Source organism: Protobothrops mucrosquamatus, unplaced genomic scaffold (genome assembly GCF_001527695.2).
Source record: "Protobothrops mucrosquamatus isolate PMUCROS unplaced genomic scaffold, P.Mucros_1.0 scaffold150, whole genome shotgun sequence".
In the NCBI taxonomy this organism is placed as follows: Eukaryota; Metazoa; Chordata; class Lepidosauria; order Squamata; family Viperidae; genus Protobothrops; species Protobothrops mucrosquamatus.
In genome coordinates, this window is record NW_015386515.1 from 477,260 (window position 1) to 495,503 (window position 18,244).

At 38.4% G+C, this 18,244-nt stretch overlaps 1 protein-coding gene across 1 annotated transcript in view; it reads left to right on the forward strand.

Annotated features, from left to right (window-relative positions):
- LOC107285134 (tetratricopeptide repeat protein 39A) overlaps positions 1-9,670 on the forward strand; it is a 56,219-nt gene extending 46,549 nt beyond the window's left edge. The window contains exons 13-18 of the mRNA XM_015813286.1: positions 1,076-1,167; positions 1,575-1,695; positions 4,117-4,228; positions 7,163-7,277; positions 7,482-7,598; positions 8,428-9,670. Of these exons, the coding sequence (XP_015668772.1) occupies positions 1,076-1,167; positions 1,575-1,695; positions 4,117-4,228; positions 7,163-7,277; positions 7,482-7,598; positions 8,428-8,545 (675 nt within the window). The 3' untranslated portion in view covers positions 8,546-9,670. The remainder of the gene's footprint in view (positions 1-1,075; positions 1,168-1,574; positions 1,696-4,116; positions 4,229-7,162; positions 7,278-7,481; positions 7,599-8,427) is intronic.
- Positions 9,671-18,244: the final 8,574 nt, after the last annotated feature.

The window sequence follows — 18,244 nt, forward strand, 5'->3', positions numbered from 1 at the left end:
TATTTAAAATACCCTTGATAGAAAAATAAAATAAGCCTCCAGACCTTCTCTTCTCAACTCCAACCCCCCGGCCTTCTCCTTTCCTTTCCTTTTCTATCCTTCCTCCTTCCACTCACGCCAGCCACACCCAAAGCCAACTGCAGCTGTCCCAATCTTTTCCTTCCCAGTCAAGCTCCTGCAAGCACTCTCAGGCAGTCCCCGCTACAAAAATATGTTATATGTTGATGTTATCATTTGCATAAATACAAAAAATGTTTATATTCAACTTGGTATGTACTGAAAAGATTAAGAAATATTTGTTTAATGTAGACAAAAGGAGATTATTAATGGAAGAAGAGAGGATCAAGAAATATATTACCAACTAACATATTGATTAATTGGGGAAATTAATTGTTATTGATTGTTTTGAGCATATGAACCCAGACAACACACTGTTCACGAAGCATTAAAGATTGTTATTGTAAAAAAATAATAAAATATATTAAAAAAAAAGACAAAATGAAAATGGCTTCAGTTCGGTTTGTCACAGCGTTTACAACTGTATTATCTGTGGTTACCCCCTGTTCACTACCTTGTATCTCAGTCATATTTTACCAACTAATAGCTGCCTGGGGAGCAGTAATGGAAGAGGACATAGCTAATGGCTTTGAAGGACAGGAAGAAGAGCTGCTACCAAAACAGCGGTCAGATAAATAGGGCTTGAGCCCAGGCCAAGAAGCTAATTTCAGCAAATGTCTCAGTTCCCTAGTAGTTCACACGAAGATAAAGGGGGGTGGGGAGTACATTCATACTTGCAAGATTCCATTACTATGACTATTACAATAAAAGTAGTCCATCTTCTTGGCATTTATTTCTTAGTCTGGTCATTTACTGTAGGGGTAACAAAACAATCCTGGCAGCTGGGAAAGAAGAATGCCAGATAAAACGAGCACAGGTTTTTATGTTGTTTTAATTCTTGGGAGCCACCCAGAGTTTGGCATAAGACGGGCAGCTATATAAATGTTTTAAATAAGTACTTAAATAAGTTAGCCCCTGTCAGAATCCTGTAATGTTTTACTTCGTTGCTTTGTTGCAGGCAATGTATGTGTACATGAAAGCTGCCTTCCTTAGCATGCTGCCTGCTAATGAGCCACGGCCTTTTGGTGAAGTAGAGGTTGAACTTTTCAGGTAAAGTTTTTGAAAGTTGGGGGCAATTTAGGATGAATGTTCTGAAACATTGTTTCTCAGCCTCAGGAACTCTAAGATGTGTGGACTTCAACTTTCAAAATTCCCCAACCAGATCTAAAGAGTTTTCTCTTGTTTCAATGGTAAAACTGACTGCAAATTCCCAAGGTTAGGAATCTGCAGATTTACAATAGTTTTGCTACAGAAAGTTTTGTCAACTAATGTTGTTAAAAGGCAAAAGCATAATCAATGTCTTACTTAAAGAACTACATGTAAAGGACTGAAAACTGTGATTTAAAGTCTGATGTGGCAGAACTGGATTAAACTCTTTCTAAACTTTCTTAGGATTTTTAATTTCCACATATCTGCCTTTGTGAAACTTCAGTAATTTCCATGCTTTTATTCTACAGGCAGGTTTCCTCCTTCAAACAAAGAATTGCTGGGAAATCACCACCCACAGAGAAATTTGCCATTCGCAAAGCAAGGCGCTACAAATCGAGTGACCTGGTTCCCTTACCTGTGCCAGCCCTGGTAAGGATAGAAAGTGGATCTCTACTATTTCGCAGCACACAGTCTCAAAGGAGGAGAAGGTTTCTTCATAGTTATGCCAAGCTGAAAGTCTTTATATTTGATCCATGAACTGCAGGTCAAAAGTGAAAACTGGAATGGATGTTCTTCCTAAATTATCTGGCAAGCCTATTTGCACACTGTACACATACACAATTGAGAAACATACTCATGGGCACATTCTCCCATTTGTGTATATACTGTACGTGTATGTGTGTGTATATTTATTTCATGTACCAGATGCATATATACAAAAGAAATGTTTTTTTCATATTTTTGCCTGGCAAAACTGTAATATAACAAGAAACAAGATGCTAAGATCTATTGTGATTCTAGTTAATTGAGATTTGTCTACCAACAATGGATATGAGTGCTCCAAATGGCAGAATTTTTACAGAACAAACAGAAATCAACTTCTTACTCTTTCCCACCTAGCATTGTATCTATAGGTGAAGAACTAATCTCAATAAAATTATAATAAGATTTTTTTAAAAAAGATCACAGAATTACAGGAGTAAAGCACATTTGACACATTAGATCGAGTTTCCTGCCTTTTGTATGCACAGAGCTTAATTTCAGCCCAGTCACAGTTATACAGTTCTGAAACTGTATAACTGTGACCCAAGAGATCTTTAGAATCAGCAAGGGGGGGGGGAAAGCTCTACTTTAATACTAATACAAAAGCTCTACTTTAATACTAATGACTATCAGTGAACCTGGATTTCTGGCTCAGAAGATAAAGATCCAAGTCAGCTTAAAACTAATAACACCCTTAAAGGAAGGAATTAGGTTTGTTTCCTGCTAAAAATGTCCATAACTGGTGGTAAAGGTGCAGGGGAATGCAGTCACCATTTTTTGAAGGCAGATAGTAGTTTAAAGTGGAAATTAATAGGGGACTGTTGTGGGGTCTTGTTTGTGGATCCTCCACCAACTGATTCCTTCAAAATAAAATTAGTAATCTTAAACAATGTGTAAGCATTCTGAGCATATAGTTTAGTTTGGCTCATATGTTGAGGAGTTCAGGAATGAAATTTTTGGTTCCCTATTGTGCCTTCAAAGCAGTGTTGACTCCTGGTGACTACCTGGTCAAGTCCTTGCAGTTTTCTTGGCAAGTTTTCCATTGCTTCCTTCCTAAGGCTGAGAGAGAGTGTGACTGACTCAAGGTCACTTAGTTTCATGTCTAAGGTAGAACTAGAACTCATAGTCTCCTAGTTTCAAGCCTGGTGCCTTCACCACTATGCCAAACTGGTTCTTCCCTGGTGTAGAATAACAAAATATGCCTCCTCCATTTATAGCTGCTGCCACAATTCTCAGTAACAGAATAACAGAGACCTTGGAGGTATTCTAATCCAACCCTGCTCAAGCAGGAGATCCTATACCAGTGATGGCGAACCTTTTAGAGACCGAGTGCCCAAACTGCAACCCAAAACCCACTTATTTATTGATGGGTGCCAGGTGGGCGTGGCCCACTGGGTAGGCATGGCTGTAGTGGTCATGACAGACTGGATTGGTGTGGCCAAGGTGGGCATGGTCACCTCTATGTTACTCATGGGGAGGGACACCTGTGGGGGCTGGGCAGGGTTGGGGGAGATCCAGGGGGTCTCTAGCAGGTGGGGTGGTAGACAGGAGACTCATCCTGCGGGGTGAGGTGAGGCAAGATGAGGCGAGGCAAGACGAGGCGAGGCAGGGCGGGGGTGCCATTGTCGCAGGGCGAGGTGAGGCAGGGGCTGGGGCGGCTGCTGCCTGATACCATCAGCCCCCACACACAGAGGCCAGCGAGCACATGGGGGCCGACAGTGTCCATCAGCAGCCATAGTCTGCCAGCCCCTCGACCAGTGCACTCTGGAGCTCCACAGCCTGCCGCCAGCAGTTCAGAGAAGCCGCCTCTGAGCTGGACGACTGGACGACAGCTGAGGAGGCGATGCAGTGGGTCGTGCCCAGGAAAAGGAGAGCATGTGAAGCCAGGAGGGATGGAAGGGAAGGGAAACCAGCCATGCTGGGATGCATCCGGGCATGTGGGACCTCGGCAAGTTAGCGGGCAGCTGGTTGAAGAGGGATGGTTGCCATCTCTGGGGCATGGCGCGCGTGCCCACAGAGAGGGCTCTGAGTGCCGCCTCTGGTACACGTGCCATAGGTTCGCCACCACTGTCCTATACCATTCCAGACAGGTGGCTTCCCAGTCTCTTAGTTCTAGGTTGCTTCTCTCCTTGATTAGTTTCCACCCATTGTTTCTTGTCTTTTTCTTCTGTTGCTTTGGAAAATAGGTGGACCCCCTTCTTCTTTGTGACAGCCCCTGTTATCATGTTACCCCCTAGTCCTTCTTTTCACCTAGTCCTTTCTTTTCATTTTTTTTCACTTTCTGTATTGATTTTATCTTTTTTTCAGGAAATGATGTACATGTGGAATGGATTTACAGTGCTGGGCAAGCAGCAAGAGTTGTTGGAAGGAACTTTAGACACTCTAATACAGGCTGAGAAGAAGCTACAAGAAGCACCAGGTAGCACGCTTTCTTCCTACACATAGACCAAAGTTGGTATCCACAGACAGGGATTTCCCAGCTTAGCAACAGGCTCCCTGACCCATCTCATCTTTCAATTTAAATACAGAAACCAGCAAGCTGCAAAAACATTGGCATAATCTTTATTTCCAAAAATGACTCTGGTTTACAGCCAGGCTCTACATGCTTTCTTAGAAAATAAGAAATGGTAAACAACTGAAGCCCATGTTTAGGAAAAGAATCACTCTATAGGAAACATCTGGAATAAATGGGTTGCATTCTGATCAATAAATGTTTTAACTGGAGGACTTCCGGTTTGCCATTGCGGCCGCCACGGATGCTAGAAGGTGAACTCCATCTTCCATGTTCGGTTTCCCTCCGCTGGGGGACCCTGGAAAGGGTCAAAAGGGGTGACGAGCAAGGAGGAGACCCCCGCTTGATCGCAGGAGGGCAGCAGCCCTCCTGCTCGATCCAGGGCAGCCCTCCAAATGGGCGGAGGAAAGACCGGACATAGTAATATGGCCCGTCACTAGGCTGCGGACAGCCGGTCAAACTTACCACCAAGCACTTTGAAAGCAACACGGATGAAACTGGGTGAGATCCAATTTTCTCTTTAGCCTAAGTACTTTCTTTTCCTGTAAAAGCTGCCTGAAGTATCTTTCCCCCTGTGAGGAGAGAGGGAAGGGAATTTCTATCCCACCCTCTAAGAATAGTGGCGACTGACTACCCAGGGGAATTAAAGCACTAAAAGAACAACTTTAATCTAATTGGATTTATATGTTCCTAAAACTTGGGGACCAAAAATTTTCCTATTTTTATTGGAGACGTTTGCTTTTATCTACAAAAAAAATAAAATTGAAAAAAGGATTATAAAAATTTTGGACTTAAAAAACCTTAAGCAGCATAGGTGACATGTTGTGGCAAAGTTTGGTATTACAACTTGTTATTTCCTAAAAGAGTCTTGGCTCGAAGCCCAGACCTTAGATAAGACTCTTCTGACCTTGGCACCATCTGTGAGAAACTCAGCTGTAAGAGAACAGCTGGGCAGCATAACTGGCCTATTTGAACTGTGAATGTAAACCTTTACTGACTTTCAGAGTTTTATGTGGGGAATTGCCTTTCTATCTCTTTCTTTGAGGAATATTGGTTACTATATGAGATGATGAAATATCTTGGACTATAAAATCTTGCTTGACAAATGATTTCTACTATAAAGACTATTTATAAACACATGAAAGAGATGGATGAAGACCAGGAAAAGATCATTTCCATGTTGAAAGCAATACATGAAACCATTCTTTCAGCCTGTGATAAAATAAGACCTAACATAAAAGATCAATACGCCAGCTTAGATACACAAACCCAAACTTTGACTACAACCAAAGAACTAACAACGCAGAAGATAACAGAAGTGGAACAATCAAATATTAAGACAGAGGATTCAATTGACCAACAAATACAGTTAATGGAAAATCCAGAAAAGGGAGTGACAACACTGAAAATGGAAAAGACTTTCTATATAAATCAGAAGAAATTTGAGAAAGAAGAAGAAGAGATTGAATGGAAGATAAACATATCAGGGCAACCATGGGGGATTGGAATAATAGGGAGACAACTTAATGAATACAAATGCGCTAGTCCTTCAAAAAAATGGCAATTAAATGGTCTCCTTTATTTCAAATAACATATATAATAATATTGGGAGATCTATTTGATGATCTAAAAGCACTGATATGGAAGCCTAGTTGGCAAAGGAAGAAAGCCAGAATAAGGCTGAAGAAAATTGGGGGTTTGATTTGTTAGAGGGGATTTCATATTATTAATTAGAGGGTTAAAGGGAGAAGTTGAGATAAGGGAAATTCTGGTCATTAGATTTAAAATATTTGGAAATTAGTTGAAAATAAGGATTTTAATATTTAATATTTAAAAATTAGACCTAAAAGAAAAAAATAATTATTATGAATATGTTTGCTTTATTGATTAACCCAGGTAATATATATAATGGTTTTGATTTATTGAAGGGGATATTGTATTATTAAGTAGATGATTTAATATGGTGGGAAATAGATAACTTTTAGGAAATAGAACAAGATTATATTCAAATAGATAAAATGTGTATTTTGGATATTAGATTCTGTTATGAATTGAGATAAGGGAAATCTTGGTTACCTAAAGCCTGAAAATTATAAATATTAAAGGTTAAATTGGAATATTGATGGGAAACTAAAAATTTGGAAAAAATTAATAACAGGATATGAATTGTTTATGAAGACTGAATGTAAAAAATAAGATACGTATAAGCGAAAATTTATTGATAAATGTAATAATGATGTTTTTACTGAGTTGATATAATAAGAACTGTATTAGCTTAAATACAAGACAGTAAATGTTAAGATGATGTTTTTGGTAAGATGTAGTTTAGCAGATACTTTGTCCCTGAAAATAAGGTTGAATTGGCTTGGCTGACTTTAGGTCAGTCTCTCAGACCAGCCTGCTCCATTGGACTGTTGTAGGGAAAAATTGGAGGGCAGTGCATTATTCCTGCATTGTATAGAAGAATCAACTAGATAATGTTTATGGACCCATCCAGCTCTATAATTCTGTTTTATATATGAATTTAAAGTCCTGGGGGAAAGGTGGGATAATCATCTGATCTTTAAAAATAATAAACATCTCCTTGCACATTTTGGAAGGGGAATCTGTTTTTGTAGTTTAGCTCTTTGGCTTCACAAGCAAGCTGTTATAAATGTGCAGGGAGAGGTATGGGCTCCATTTTTACCCATACAAGCAGAGCGAGTAACCTACCTGCTACACAAATAATGTGAATGGAAATATTGCAATTTAACCTTTCTGCAAAGTAGAATATGCAATAACTGCTTAGCCTGGTTAACTTTTCTTCTGCTCTTTCCATTTCTCTTTCCACAATTTTCTCAGCCAGTGAGTACCAGGTAGATGATCAGTGTCTCGTGTTACTTCTCAAAGGCCTAGTCTTCAAGCATTTGCACAGTTTGGCTCAGGCTGAGGCGTGCTTCAATGCTGTCCATAGCAGGTATGATGCAGGTCTCTTTGATAAAAAAAAAATTGAAAAATTTGGGGAAAAAGTGGGGAGTGGGGGGAGTGTGAGGCATTGTTGACTATTCTGGGAACTTAATTCCAACGTATCTGGAGGTCTTAGATCAGGGAAAGCTACACCACAACAAACCCTGTAAAGCTTCCAGCAAAACAGGATGCATGACTGTCTATCTGCTTACAGTAAGAAGAAGATCAGGTATGATCATTACCTGGTACCCAATGCACTATTGGAACTGAGTCTGCTGTATGTGGCACAAGGCCAAAATGAAGAGGCTATACAGTTGCTTCGCAGAGCCAAGTAAGTTCAGCATATCTCATAATATTTTGCCCTAGAAGATAGCGCTACTTCACAGTTTAACAGCATTTGAGACAGTTTTATAATCTCATGGAGAGAACGGCCAAAAGGTGCTTGCCAGCCATGAATTATGTTTTCCTCTGTTCCCCAAGTTCTTTGTAATTCTAAGTAGGTCTAAGAACTAGCAGGCTCTCAGCTTAGTTACTCTGAGTCAAACTACTTGACTAGTAATTGAATAAGCAAAAGATGTATTTCATAGGCTTGTTCAATGCATTTCTTTTTATTGGATCATATTCATCTGAGCTAGACATTTATTTATTTAAACATTTATATAGCTGCCCATTTTTTACCATTCCTGGGTAGCCCCCAATCAAAAATGAAAATAAATAAATAAAATCATTTAAAAAACTATAAACCTCAACCAATTAAAACATAAAATATTAGAAATAACAAAAACCTGGCAGCCATCCATGCTAATGTGCCATCATCTAATCTTCTCCCAATGCTAGGGGGGAAAGCCAGAAGGCTAAAAGAGTGGAGGCCTGCTAAACTTCAAAACGCTCCATAGGTCAGGGGCTGCCAGGGAAAAGGGATAATTCCTAGCTCCCAACAGATGTCAATATTTGGGGAAGGAACTAGGAGTGTGCCTACCCTATCTGACCTGGTAGAATGCTTAACTATCCTTTTGACATCTACTTTAGTCATATCTACAAAATATCAAATATTATCCTGGAAGATAATACCTGGATTCCTGAAATAAGTTTTTGGTGTGCAGAATACATACAGGTTTGATATAAAGGATATAACAATTTTTGAGTGTTTTTCCCACCAGGAACAACTACAAAAATTATTCAATGGAGTCACGAACACTGTTCCGGATCCACGCTGTATTATCCAAACTTAAGGCCAGCCAGGAAGAAAATGATGCAGATGGAACCAGTCCTTCCTAAAGCAGGTTTCCTCACAAACTGTTGTTAGGAGTGCTTGGACCAAAGAAAGAACTGCCAAAGTACAAGGGCTGTCTTCTCCTGGGGTGGGCCTATTTGAAGGAGTGTGTTGTAATTGTACCACTGGGCTTCTGGCCTAGTGTTTAATGTATTATGATGAGCATGGATGGGTCTTACCTAACTGGATTTCAGCTTCCAAAACCAGGGTGCAGCTATGAAAATGCTGCTTGCTAATTAATGAAGGTGGCAGGAGCAGCTTGTCTTCATTATTCCATGATATATTCTGTCAGAGTCAACCCACAGGAGGGCTCCTATTTTCTATTCTTTTTCAACCTCATAATTTTGAAATAACATGGACTTTACAGCCTCCTAATGTTTCTTTTTTAATTTCATATTTCTTGGGAAATCCTCACCCACTTTCTTTCTCAGTTTATGCTCCTTACCTGCTAGCATATCAGATGGTTCTTCCTGTCACATTGGGAGTGAGCTTAATAATGCAAATAATTCAGCAAAGATTTCCAGTTTTGGCTGGAAACATAATAGAACCTCAACTCTCTGCAGTGGCCTTCTCTTTTTCAAAAGAACAGATTTTTTTTTTTACAAAACTTATCAGCTCAATCTCTATTTAAGAACATTTCTAAATGTTGGAAAGTGATTTAAAATGTTTACAGCATTTGGGATGGGTGCAAACAATCCCTTAAGGAATTATATTGCAGAATGAATAGTAACTGGACTTAGACATTTTCAAAAGCCTATGACTACTTCCAGAATTCTGTTTATGTCAATACTTGCCCCAGTATATACTTTGCTGATCAATTTGGCAAAAACAACTGATGGATCTTATCAGTTTTCAATCTGATTACTGTATTAACAAGTAAGATTGGTTCTACAGATTCACCAGGCTATTGAAATATGGTTTTATTTTCTTTTTAAAAAGCTGTTTCAATGCCTTTGTTGGTTGTCTCATTAACCCAGGACACTTCTTGCCATACTGTTACTCAGGACTGCTTATTAGATATTAGATATAAGCCAATAAGCCAATGTGGTTTTTGTTGTACTTGTTTGCATTCCTTATTTTAAAATTACATTTGGTGTAATTAGCATTAAAATGATGGAAAGGCATAAAGGGGACATTTTTGGTATCTCTTCTTTTATTGTGTGGTGATGACATTTGAACATGCTGTCTTTTGTTTTTACTTGTTCTTCTGCCTTCCCTTACCTTTGTTGCTAGTATTCCTCCCCCTAGGAACAATTTTCACGAAGTGAGTAAAATCTATTATGTTAAATGGCACTTAAACTGTCAGTTCCTGCTACAGTAGCCCTTAAATCTACTAACAGAAACAGTGAACAGTTCATTTATGAGCCAAAATAGAATCAAGTGACATTCTGAAGATAGGATGTGTGTTAATCTCACTGACCAATACATTTCATAACCTTTTGTTCATGAAACATTCTAGTGTAAGATTTGTCCCAAAGATGCTTTTCCAAAAAGCAACTGGACTTTCTTGGTTTTTTTTTCAGAACTTCAGAACTCAAGAAGCTTCTTGGATGAGAAGCAAAATGTTTTCAAGGGAAAAGAACCCAAGAAAGTCCAGTTGCCATTTTAGAAAAGCACCTTTGAGACAACCCTGACCTGCATGATTACCCCCCAAAGACATTAAGCATAAGATTTGATTTGACCAATGTGTATCGTATTCTTGTCCAATCTAAGAGCAAACTTCAACTAGATGTTATATCACACAATGTGAGTATATTAACATAACCAGGCACAGGAAAGCAAATTTGAAAGTGCAAACTGCAAATATACAGTTTGGCATATTCTTCAATGACTGAATATAAATGAAATCAATTCTACTTCTGTTGTGTTGTAGATTTATTGCTGAAACAGTTATCTTTATTGTTACTTTACTTATCCTTTGTTTTATGTTGGTTCTTTGTCATGTTTCTATCATTATGCTCCTAAAGGAATAAAAATAATAGGAAGTATGAGTCCATGGGATCTTATAAGCCACTTGAAAACCAAGGTGATCCAGAGGTTAGGGTGCTAGATAAATAGCAATAAGACCCAGGGTTCTAGTCCCCCTTAGACACAGAAACTAGCTGGATGATTTTGAGTCAATCACACTTTGTTCTAGACTGGGAACTTAAAATATCCTACAAGGCAGCAATGACCAACACTTCTGTAACGTTGCCAAGGAAACTGCATGGACCTGTTGCCGGAAGTCAAGATTTATTCAAAGATCATCCAGTCCAGGGATTGGAATCCATTAAACTGCTTTGACAAGTGACAATCCAATCCTCATTTGAAAACTTCCAGCAAGGGAGAATTAAGAATTGCTTAATAGCTGTGGGCATAATGAAATTACTCCTAATATCCAGCCTCATTTTTTTTTTCTTTATAATTTACTGGCTCTTGTCTTGCTCTCACCTTTATCAAAGAACACATTAACCCACTATTTTTTTGTAATATATTTTATTGATTTTTTAAAAACATAAACAGTAATTGGTAAACAGTGTGTTGTCTGAGTTATATTTGTAAAACAATCACTAACAATTGATTTCTATAATCCATAATCCACATAATAGTTTTAGTTGATTTCCTATTTTCCCAAAATATCCTCTTTTGCAAACATTGAGTTAATACAATTCTTATTGTTTTGATAGATAACAATTAAATATATATTTTTCCCAATAATCCTAAAAATAATAATCACATCAATATAATATTTTTTTCTATCCAATCATTCTGATTGCCTTATCATAGATCCTGTTACAGTCCTTATTTTAATTTGTTTCTCCCACCAAATTCTAGATATTCTTACTGGTTAAGATTTTCTAAAAAATTAATTACATTTAAGAATTTAACTCTATTTTTCCATATGAACCATCTCACACTTTTACAATTCTTAAGGAATAGATAAAACAATAGAAAAAAGAAAGAAAAGCAAGAGTAAAGAAGCATAAAAAAGAACGTTACTTAAAATATATATCCCTCCTAAGCTAATATGTATTTATTTCCTAAATTTCTTATTCTTTTTAACCATAATTAAAAATGTTTAATCTTTAAACATTCCATTTAATCTAGTCATCTAGTCCTTTAACTCTTATTCAAAACATGTTTTTATCCATCATAATTTTCTTAAATTAAATCACATTTAAATATCTAAAACATTTCCTTTATCTAAGTCATTTCAACTTTTTTATATTACTCATATCAAGAAAGAGAACAAAAAAGGGAAAAAAGCATACTATATCATATTTAGAGAATTTATCCCTCTTAGAGTGACATATATATTCCTAAACTTTTCTATTTCTTTAACATATTCAAACAAATGTTTATTTTTAAAGTATTCTCTCTGGTAAGTCCCATCATCTATTTTCTTAGTTTCCACTTTAGTCTTTTTCTTTTGCCCAGTGTCTTTCTTAATCAATGTATTTTGCTGAATCAAAAAGTTTTTCCGTATGTTCATAAATGTTGTTGTAGATATAAAAAGTAAATCAGGAGAAGTGTCTGCCTTTCCTTTTCCTTTTTCTTTCTCTCCGCTTCTCTTATCATTCCCTTTCTCTCCGATGTTCCTGACATCTCTAAAGTCCATTTTATCCAATCTGTTTTTTTGTCCTCAGATTTATTTTGTAGTCTTAAGGGATAAGTTGTTTTTTCCAATTCTTGTGAATTTTTTTCCACTAGGATTAAATCATGTTTCCTTGTTTTGTTAAGTTCCATCTTTAAGTCTCTATTCTCAATTCTATATCCATTTATCTGTTTTATCTGCTCCTTCTCTGTTGTTGTTTTCTGGGAATTTTTTTGTTATAGAGTTAACTTGGAAATAGATTGATTTATATTTTCAAAGTTGTTTTGGATTTCTTTGTGGTTTAAAGTCATTGTTGTTTGAATTAGTTGCAGTATACTATATATATCTCCTCCTGTAAAGTATTTATGTTTTCTTGATATGTTCTTTCTACATGTCTCTGATCCATGATAGCCAAGAATTTGAGTTTTCCTCTTCCTTCCTTTTGTCTGCAAATAGCTTTAGAGTCCCAATTAGATATTTGTAATCCAAATAGTTCAAAAAAGATTTTTCCCCTGAAATTTATAATTCTCTTTGTCTACAGCCCAGATTATTGTGTTCTCTTTTTTGTCACAGCTGTTCTTTGTTGTTAAAGCTTTGAAGGTCACAGACACAAATTAGCTTTTCCCAGATTTTGCCAAGTCTTATATTAAAGTCATAGCTGTCATAGTCTTCATCTGCCACTAGGTGTCAGCAACTATTTGTTTTTCAATTTCCAAAATGAACAATTATCTTTAAAATGAGAGTCTTAACCATTAAAACAATTTTAGATTTATCCGGATTTAAGTTTTAAGATTCAGGTTTTATATTTATTTCAATTCCATATATTTTGATCCTCCATAAAAAGATTAATTCGCCGCTTCCGTTAGTATAAGTGTGGGGCAGAAATGCCCCTCCTTCCCTTTTGGAGGTATTTTGCTTTTTGGGAATCTTTTCCAGGAAATTAAATATAAAAGAGAAGATCTAATTCCTCACCCAGTTTCAAGCACGCTATTCACAGTTGTGCTGGTTAGTGCTTTTGGACTTCAGTTGCTAGTAGCTTGGGCTGGTTGATGCAATATGGTCAGCCTTTCTCCTGTTGGGTTAGAAGGCTTTCCCCAAGTCGAATGGAATGGCCGCCGCTGTTCCAGAATCGTTGGAGCATCCTTCTTTCTTCGTTGCCTCTCCGGGGCGACTTAGACCCATTTAGGGTCCCCTGGCAAGGTGAAATTAGCCGCAGGTGTGCGGAGAATCCACAAGCCCGTGACCAGTTGCTACCGCGCAAAACTGAAAGTCCTCACATCAACCCACTCTTGCACAACAGCCTTTTGGATTGGTTATTATATCCTTATTTTTCTCCCTTGCGAATGAAACATGCCTTAACAATTGCATGAAGTGCTTGGTTTCCAGATCCGTTAACATCCTGATAGCTTTTGTTTAACCGTAAATCAACATCTCAAAATGGATAGTCAAAGCAGGACACAATACCTCAAGTGGTCTAGCCAGCAGAGACTACAATGGGATGATTATGTCCTGTGATCTGGATGCTTCTATTAATGCAACTGAAGATTGCATTTGCCCTTTAAATTCTGTTTCACATTAGGTTCAGTTGATGACACAGTAGTATACCTAATTATCCCCCACACAGTCATTATTCCTGTACCTTTCTATTTGAATTTTTCTACTCTAATGCAAGGCTGTGTACTTGTCATTGCCCAATATCATTCTGCTGGCATTGTCCCACACACAAACCTGTCAAGGTCAGTTTGAAGTAGGATTTTCATCTTATAAAGCAGTGTTTCTCAACCTTGATGTCTTTAAGATGTTTGGACTTCAACTCCCAGAAATCTGGGAGTTGAAGTACAGATATCTTAAAGTAGCTAAGGTTGGGAAACACTGCTACAAAGTATAAGCCATTCCTTCTGGCTTGTTTCATCTGCAAATTTGATTGCCTTTTTCAGTACATCCTGTAGGTTGAATAGTACTAGCCAAAGATGAAGCCTTAGGAATCCCAGTAAATCCTTATATTCAAGATGATGCAGCACCATTTACATATTCAGCATTTACACAGACATCTCAATCCAATTGTCATGAGGAACAAGGAATTCAGACCTAACTTACTGCAAGTTGAATACAAATTACTGTAAATTACTTCCCATGACATAATAGTAAGAAACTGTTGCCTAAATGACAACACACCATGTAGTCCAGTGATGGCGAACCTTTTAGAGACTGAGTGCCCAAACTGCAACCCAAAACCCACTTATGCATCGTCAAGTGCCGGGTGGGTGTGGCCCATTGGGTGGGCATGGCTGCGGTGGTAACGGCAGACTGGGTGGGACTAAAAAGTTCAATCAATTCCAACTTTGCAAGATCTTTTTTTTTCCCGCGAGAAGTTGAAATTGACTGATTGAACCTTTTTTCTTTTTTTTTGCACACAGTGGTGGAGGCCTAAAGCGAAAAGGTTTTATAAAACCCAGCTGAAGGCCTAGGACTGGGGCAACGGTGCGCGTGCCCACAGAGAGGGCTCTGAGTGCCACCTCTGGCACCCGTGCCATAGGTTCGCCACCACTGATGTAGTCACTGTGAGTTGTGGGGGGGGGCACAGAGGGAGGCTCAGCCAATCTCACTGTATACATGTTAAACTTTGATAATAAAGGTTCATTCATTCAAAATAAGAAAGCATGTGAAAATTCATAGCTCAAAATATTTTTGAATTATAATTTGATAAGTGAATAATAAAATTTAGTAATGGGAGGAATCCTGTTTCCAGTACTGATTAATCTTAAATACATTTGTAAAATAGTAATTTCCATAAGAAATTTTGCTTCTGCTTAATGAAAGCTAGTAGTTACATTATGTATTCATTACCTTTCATTTTTAATACTTCCTTTAAAACAAAAGGATTATTTATAATAATAATAATAAAGTTGGAAGGTACCTTGGAGGTCATCTAGTCCAACCCCCTGCTCAGGCAGTAAACCCTATACCATTTCAGACAAATGGCTGTCCAGTCTCTTCTTAAAGACTTCCAGTGTTCACAGCTTCTGGAGGCAGGTTGTTCCCCTGGTTAATTGTTCTATCAAGAGGGTTCTCCTTAGTTCTAGGTTGCTTCTCACTTTGGTAAGTTTTCATTCCTTGCTTCTTGTCCTGCCTTCAGGCGCTTTGGAGAATAGCTTGACTCCCTCTTCTTTGTGGCAGCCCCTGAGATATTGGAACACTGCTATCATATCCCCCTTCGTCCTTCTCTTTATTAAACTAGACATATCCAATTCCAGCAACTGTTCCTTGTATGTTTTAGCCTCCACAAACATACTTCCTCTAAATAATTGTTCAAATGCATTGTATCAATAGTTCTTCCAAAGAAAATAGTAACAATAGGTTGGAGAATATATGTCATTTGGATTTGAACACCATCAGTTTTCCAAAATCCAGAAAAAATAAGGACTGTCAAGAGAGCCCTTTAAGCAATTCTGCAGGTATGTGCCATTTTGAGGACCTAATTAGCCACAAAAGGAAAAACAAACCTTTTATTTAAAATATTGTTAGATGGCAAGAACGTTGACCTACTTTGAATAGTTTCCTTCTTTGGTTCCCTACTGTGCAGAGATTGAACGAAATTCTGCACCTCTAGCTTTGCCACTAGAGGGAACCAGAGTATTAAATTACAGGTACTGGTACAAATCTTTCTGAACCTGCTACTGTGGACCAAACCTTTTCAGCCAAGGCAGCCTACCATCTGCTTTTTACACAATGCCACACTAAGCATCAACCTCTCCTTCAGCTACAGTGTGCATAGGAGAGTTAAGGCTGAAGGGGTTGTGTGTACAGTGTTTTCAAAAGTCCTCTGCTCAGGGACAGCTATCCATGATAAAGTGTTTAGTGGGTAAATCCCATTTTTTGCAGATTTGGTGGGTTGTCCCTTTCATAGTTATTGTCAGTTAAGGAAAAATGTAAAACAGATGAACATCTGTAAAAAATGGAGGCATTAAGCCAAAATCATTGTTTGCTTGAATGCAGCAAATCCATCTTATTGGATGGGTGGGTGGGTTGAATTATCCCAGCTGTATGGAATGCTGCAGGAAGCATAATGGCAGTCAATCCAGATTCTCAACCTGAATTCAGGAAAAATGCTGAAAGGTGCTGGTACAGAACTGTTAATGGAGCAGGACAAATATTCCAAAATTCAGAGCAGACTTTCATAGCACAAATCCATGTCTATTTACGTACATCCTTAGTGTGAATCCTATACACATTGAGAAGAGTGAACCTGGTCAAGGAATGGGAAGAAATGTCAAGTTTATTGCTTGGCCCATTCAATTGGTATCTTTGTTGCTATATACAACTATAATAGATTCAATACTTTACATTCCTTGAAGAATAATGTCAGGGACATTCCTCCTTTGAAGCCACTACTGAGGACAATTTTTCAAGTTAAATTTAGTAATGTTATCATTAAGAAATGTATCAAACAACGTCCAGCCAAAATTATCTGGGACACAACCTTAGGGTGGTGCTATGGCTCCGTGGTTAAGACACTGGGCTTGTTGGCTGACTTCTGGTTCCTGCACACAGGGAAGCATTTGAGGGATTTGGGACTCCGAGCCCTCCAACTGAGTTTCTTCCTGTTAGGGGACCTGGCAATGAAGGAAAGAAGTCCCAGGGCCTAGGAGAGATGGCAGTCGACCCAATCGGTTCAGGAGAAGCCTTCCAGAAACCAACAGGAGAAAGGCTGGTTTAACTTCAGAATCCAGCCCAAGCTGCAAGCAAACGGAAGTCAAAAGCACTAATTTAAGCTGATTGTAAACAGTGTGTTTGAATCTGGGTAAGAAAATTGATTTTCTCTATCCTACCTACTTTCCTGAAGGGGAGAAACTCCCAAGGGGAAAAAAAACCCTTGAGAGTGAAGGAAGAGGGTTTTCCCCCCCACCCTTTTGCTACCAGAAGCAGCGAACATAACCTTGCATGGAGGAATAAAATCTGAAAAATGAACCAGTGCTGACACCTATGACAGCTATGACTCTAATATAAGACTTGGCAACATCTGGGAAAAGCTAATCTTTGCCTGTGACCTTCAAAGCTTTACAAATAAAGAACAGCTGTGTAGATAAAGTGAGGCTTACAAACCTGAGGGAACAAAAACAAAACAAAACAAAAAAAAAGAACTTTTTTTTTTTAATTCTCTGGACTATAAGCAGGGCTTTTTTTGTCATAGAACGCCCAGAACAGGACTTCCGGTGGTGACAGGCTGCACCGAATGGCGTCTTTTGTTAGCCGCCCGTCTGGGAGCGCGTCAAAGCCTGAAGAGACAGCGTTCGCCAGCTGTCTCTCAGCTTGGAACCTCGTCCCTCGGGCGAAGAGGGGGGGTGAGTTAGTCCGGATAGGGCTAGAGCTTCCTTTCACCCCAGTTTTTCTTTAATCGGGGGTGAGAGATGGTAGCTCGCCCGGAGTCTGGACATTCTCCGCGCCCCATGATGCCTTCGCTCCTATTTATTTGGAGCGAAGCCAGATGCAGCTCCCACCTCTGCTGTTGAGAGATATTTGGAGTTAAATTATAAGCAGACGGAACTAAACAGGAGGTTCGGAGCTATATTGGACTATTCGTGACTTTGACTCTGAAAATATACTAGCATCTTCTTTATTTTGTAGAGATTTAAAGTGAGAGGAAATGGCCGCGGAATTGCCGTTTCTTTGGAACAGTAAAGAAACTTTTGTTTTTTACTTTCACTTTCTTCTGGTTACTAACTGGACAGAGATACATTGTTGCTCCTTCGGCTTTGGAAAGTTTTAGCTGCAACGAATTTGTAATGCCTACTGGTTGGTGATATTTATACTGTTATTCTTTTGGATTACTGAAGTGATACTTAAAGAAGTTTGGAGAATGGTTTTAAAATGGCTGCGGAACTGAGAAAGAAAGAGAGAAAGAAAAATTTCTTACTTTTCTGCTGGTTGCTAAGTGGAATCTATTGAAAATGCCTTTATCTTTAATTACAAATGACTTACAGGATGTTTTGATGCAAGCAGTTAAGCAATATAGTGTGGAAGTTAAAGATCTCTGGGTTAAGAATTTGGAAAAATCATATGAAACTGTGGCAGCTGCTCTCCAGAGGTTTATAGTTCCAGATTGTATAGAGCAACGGGCGGATAAATTATG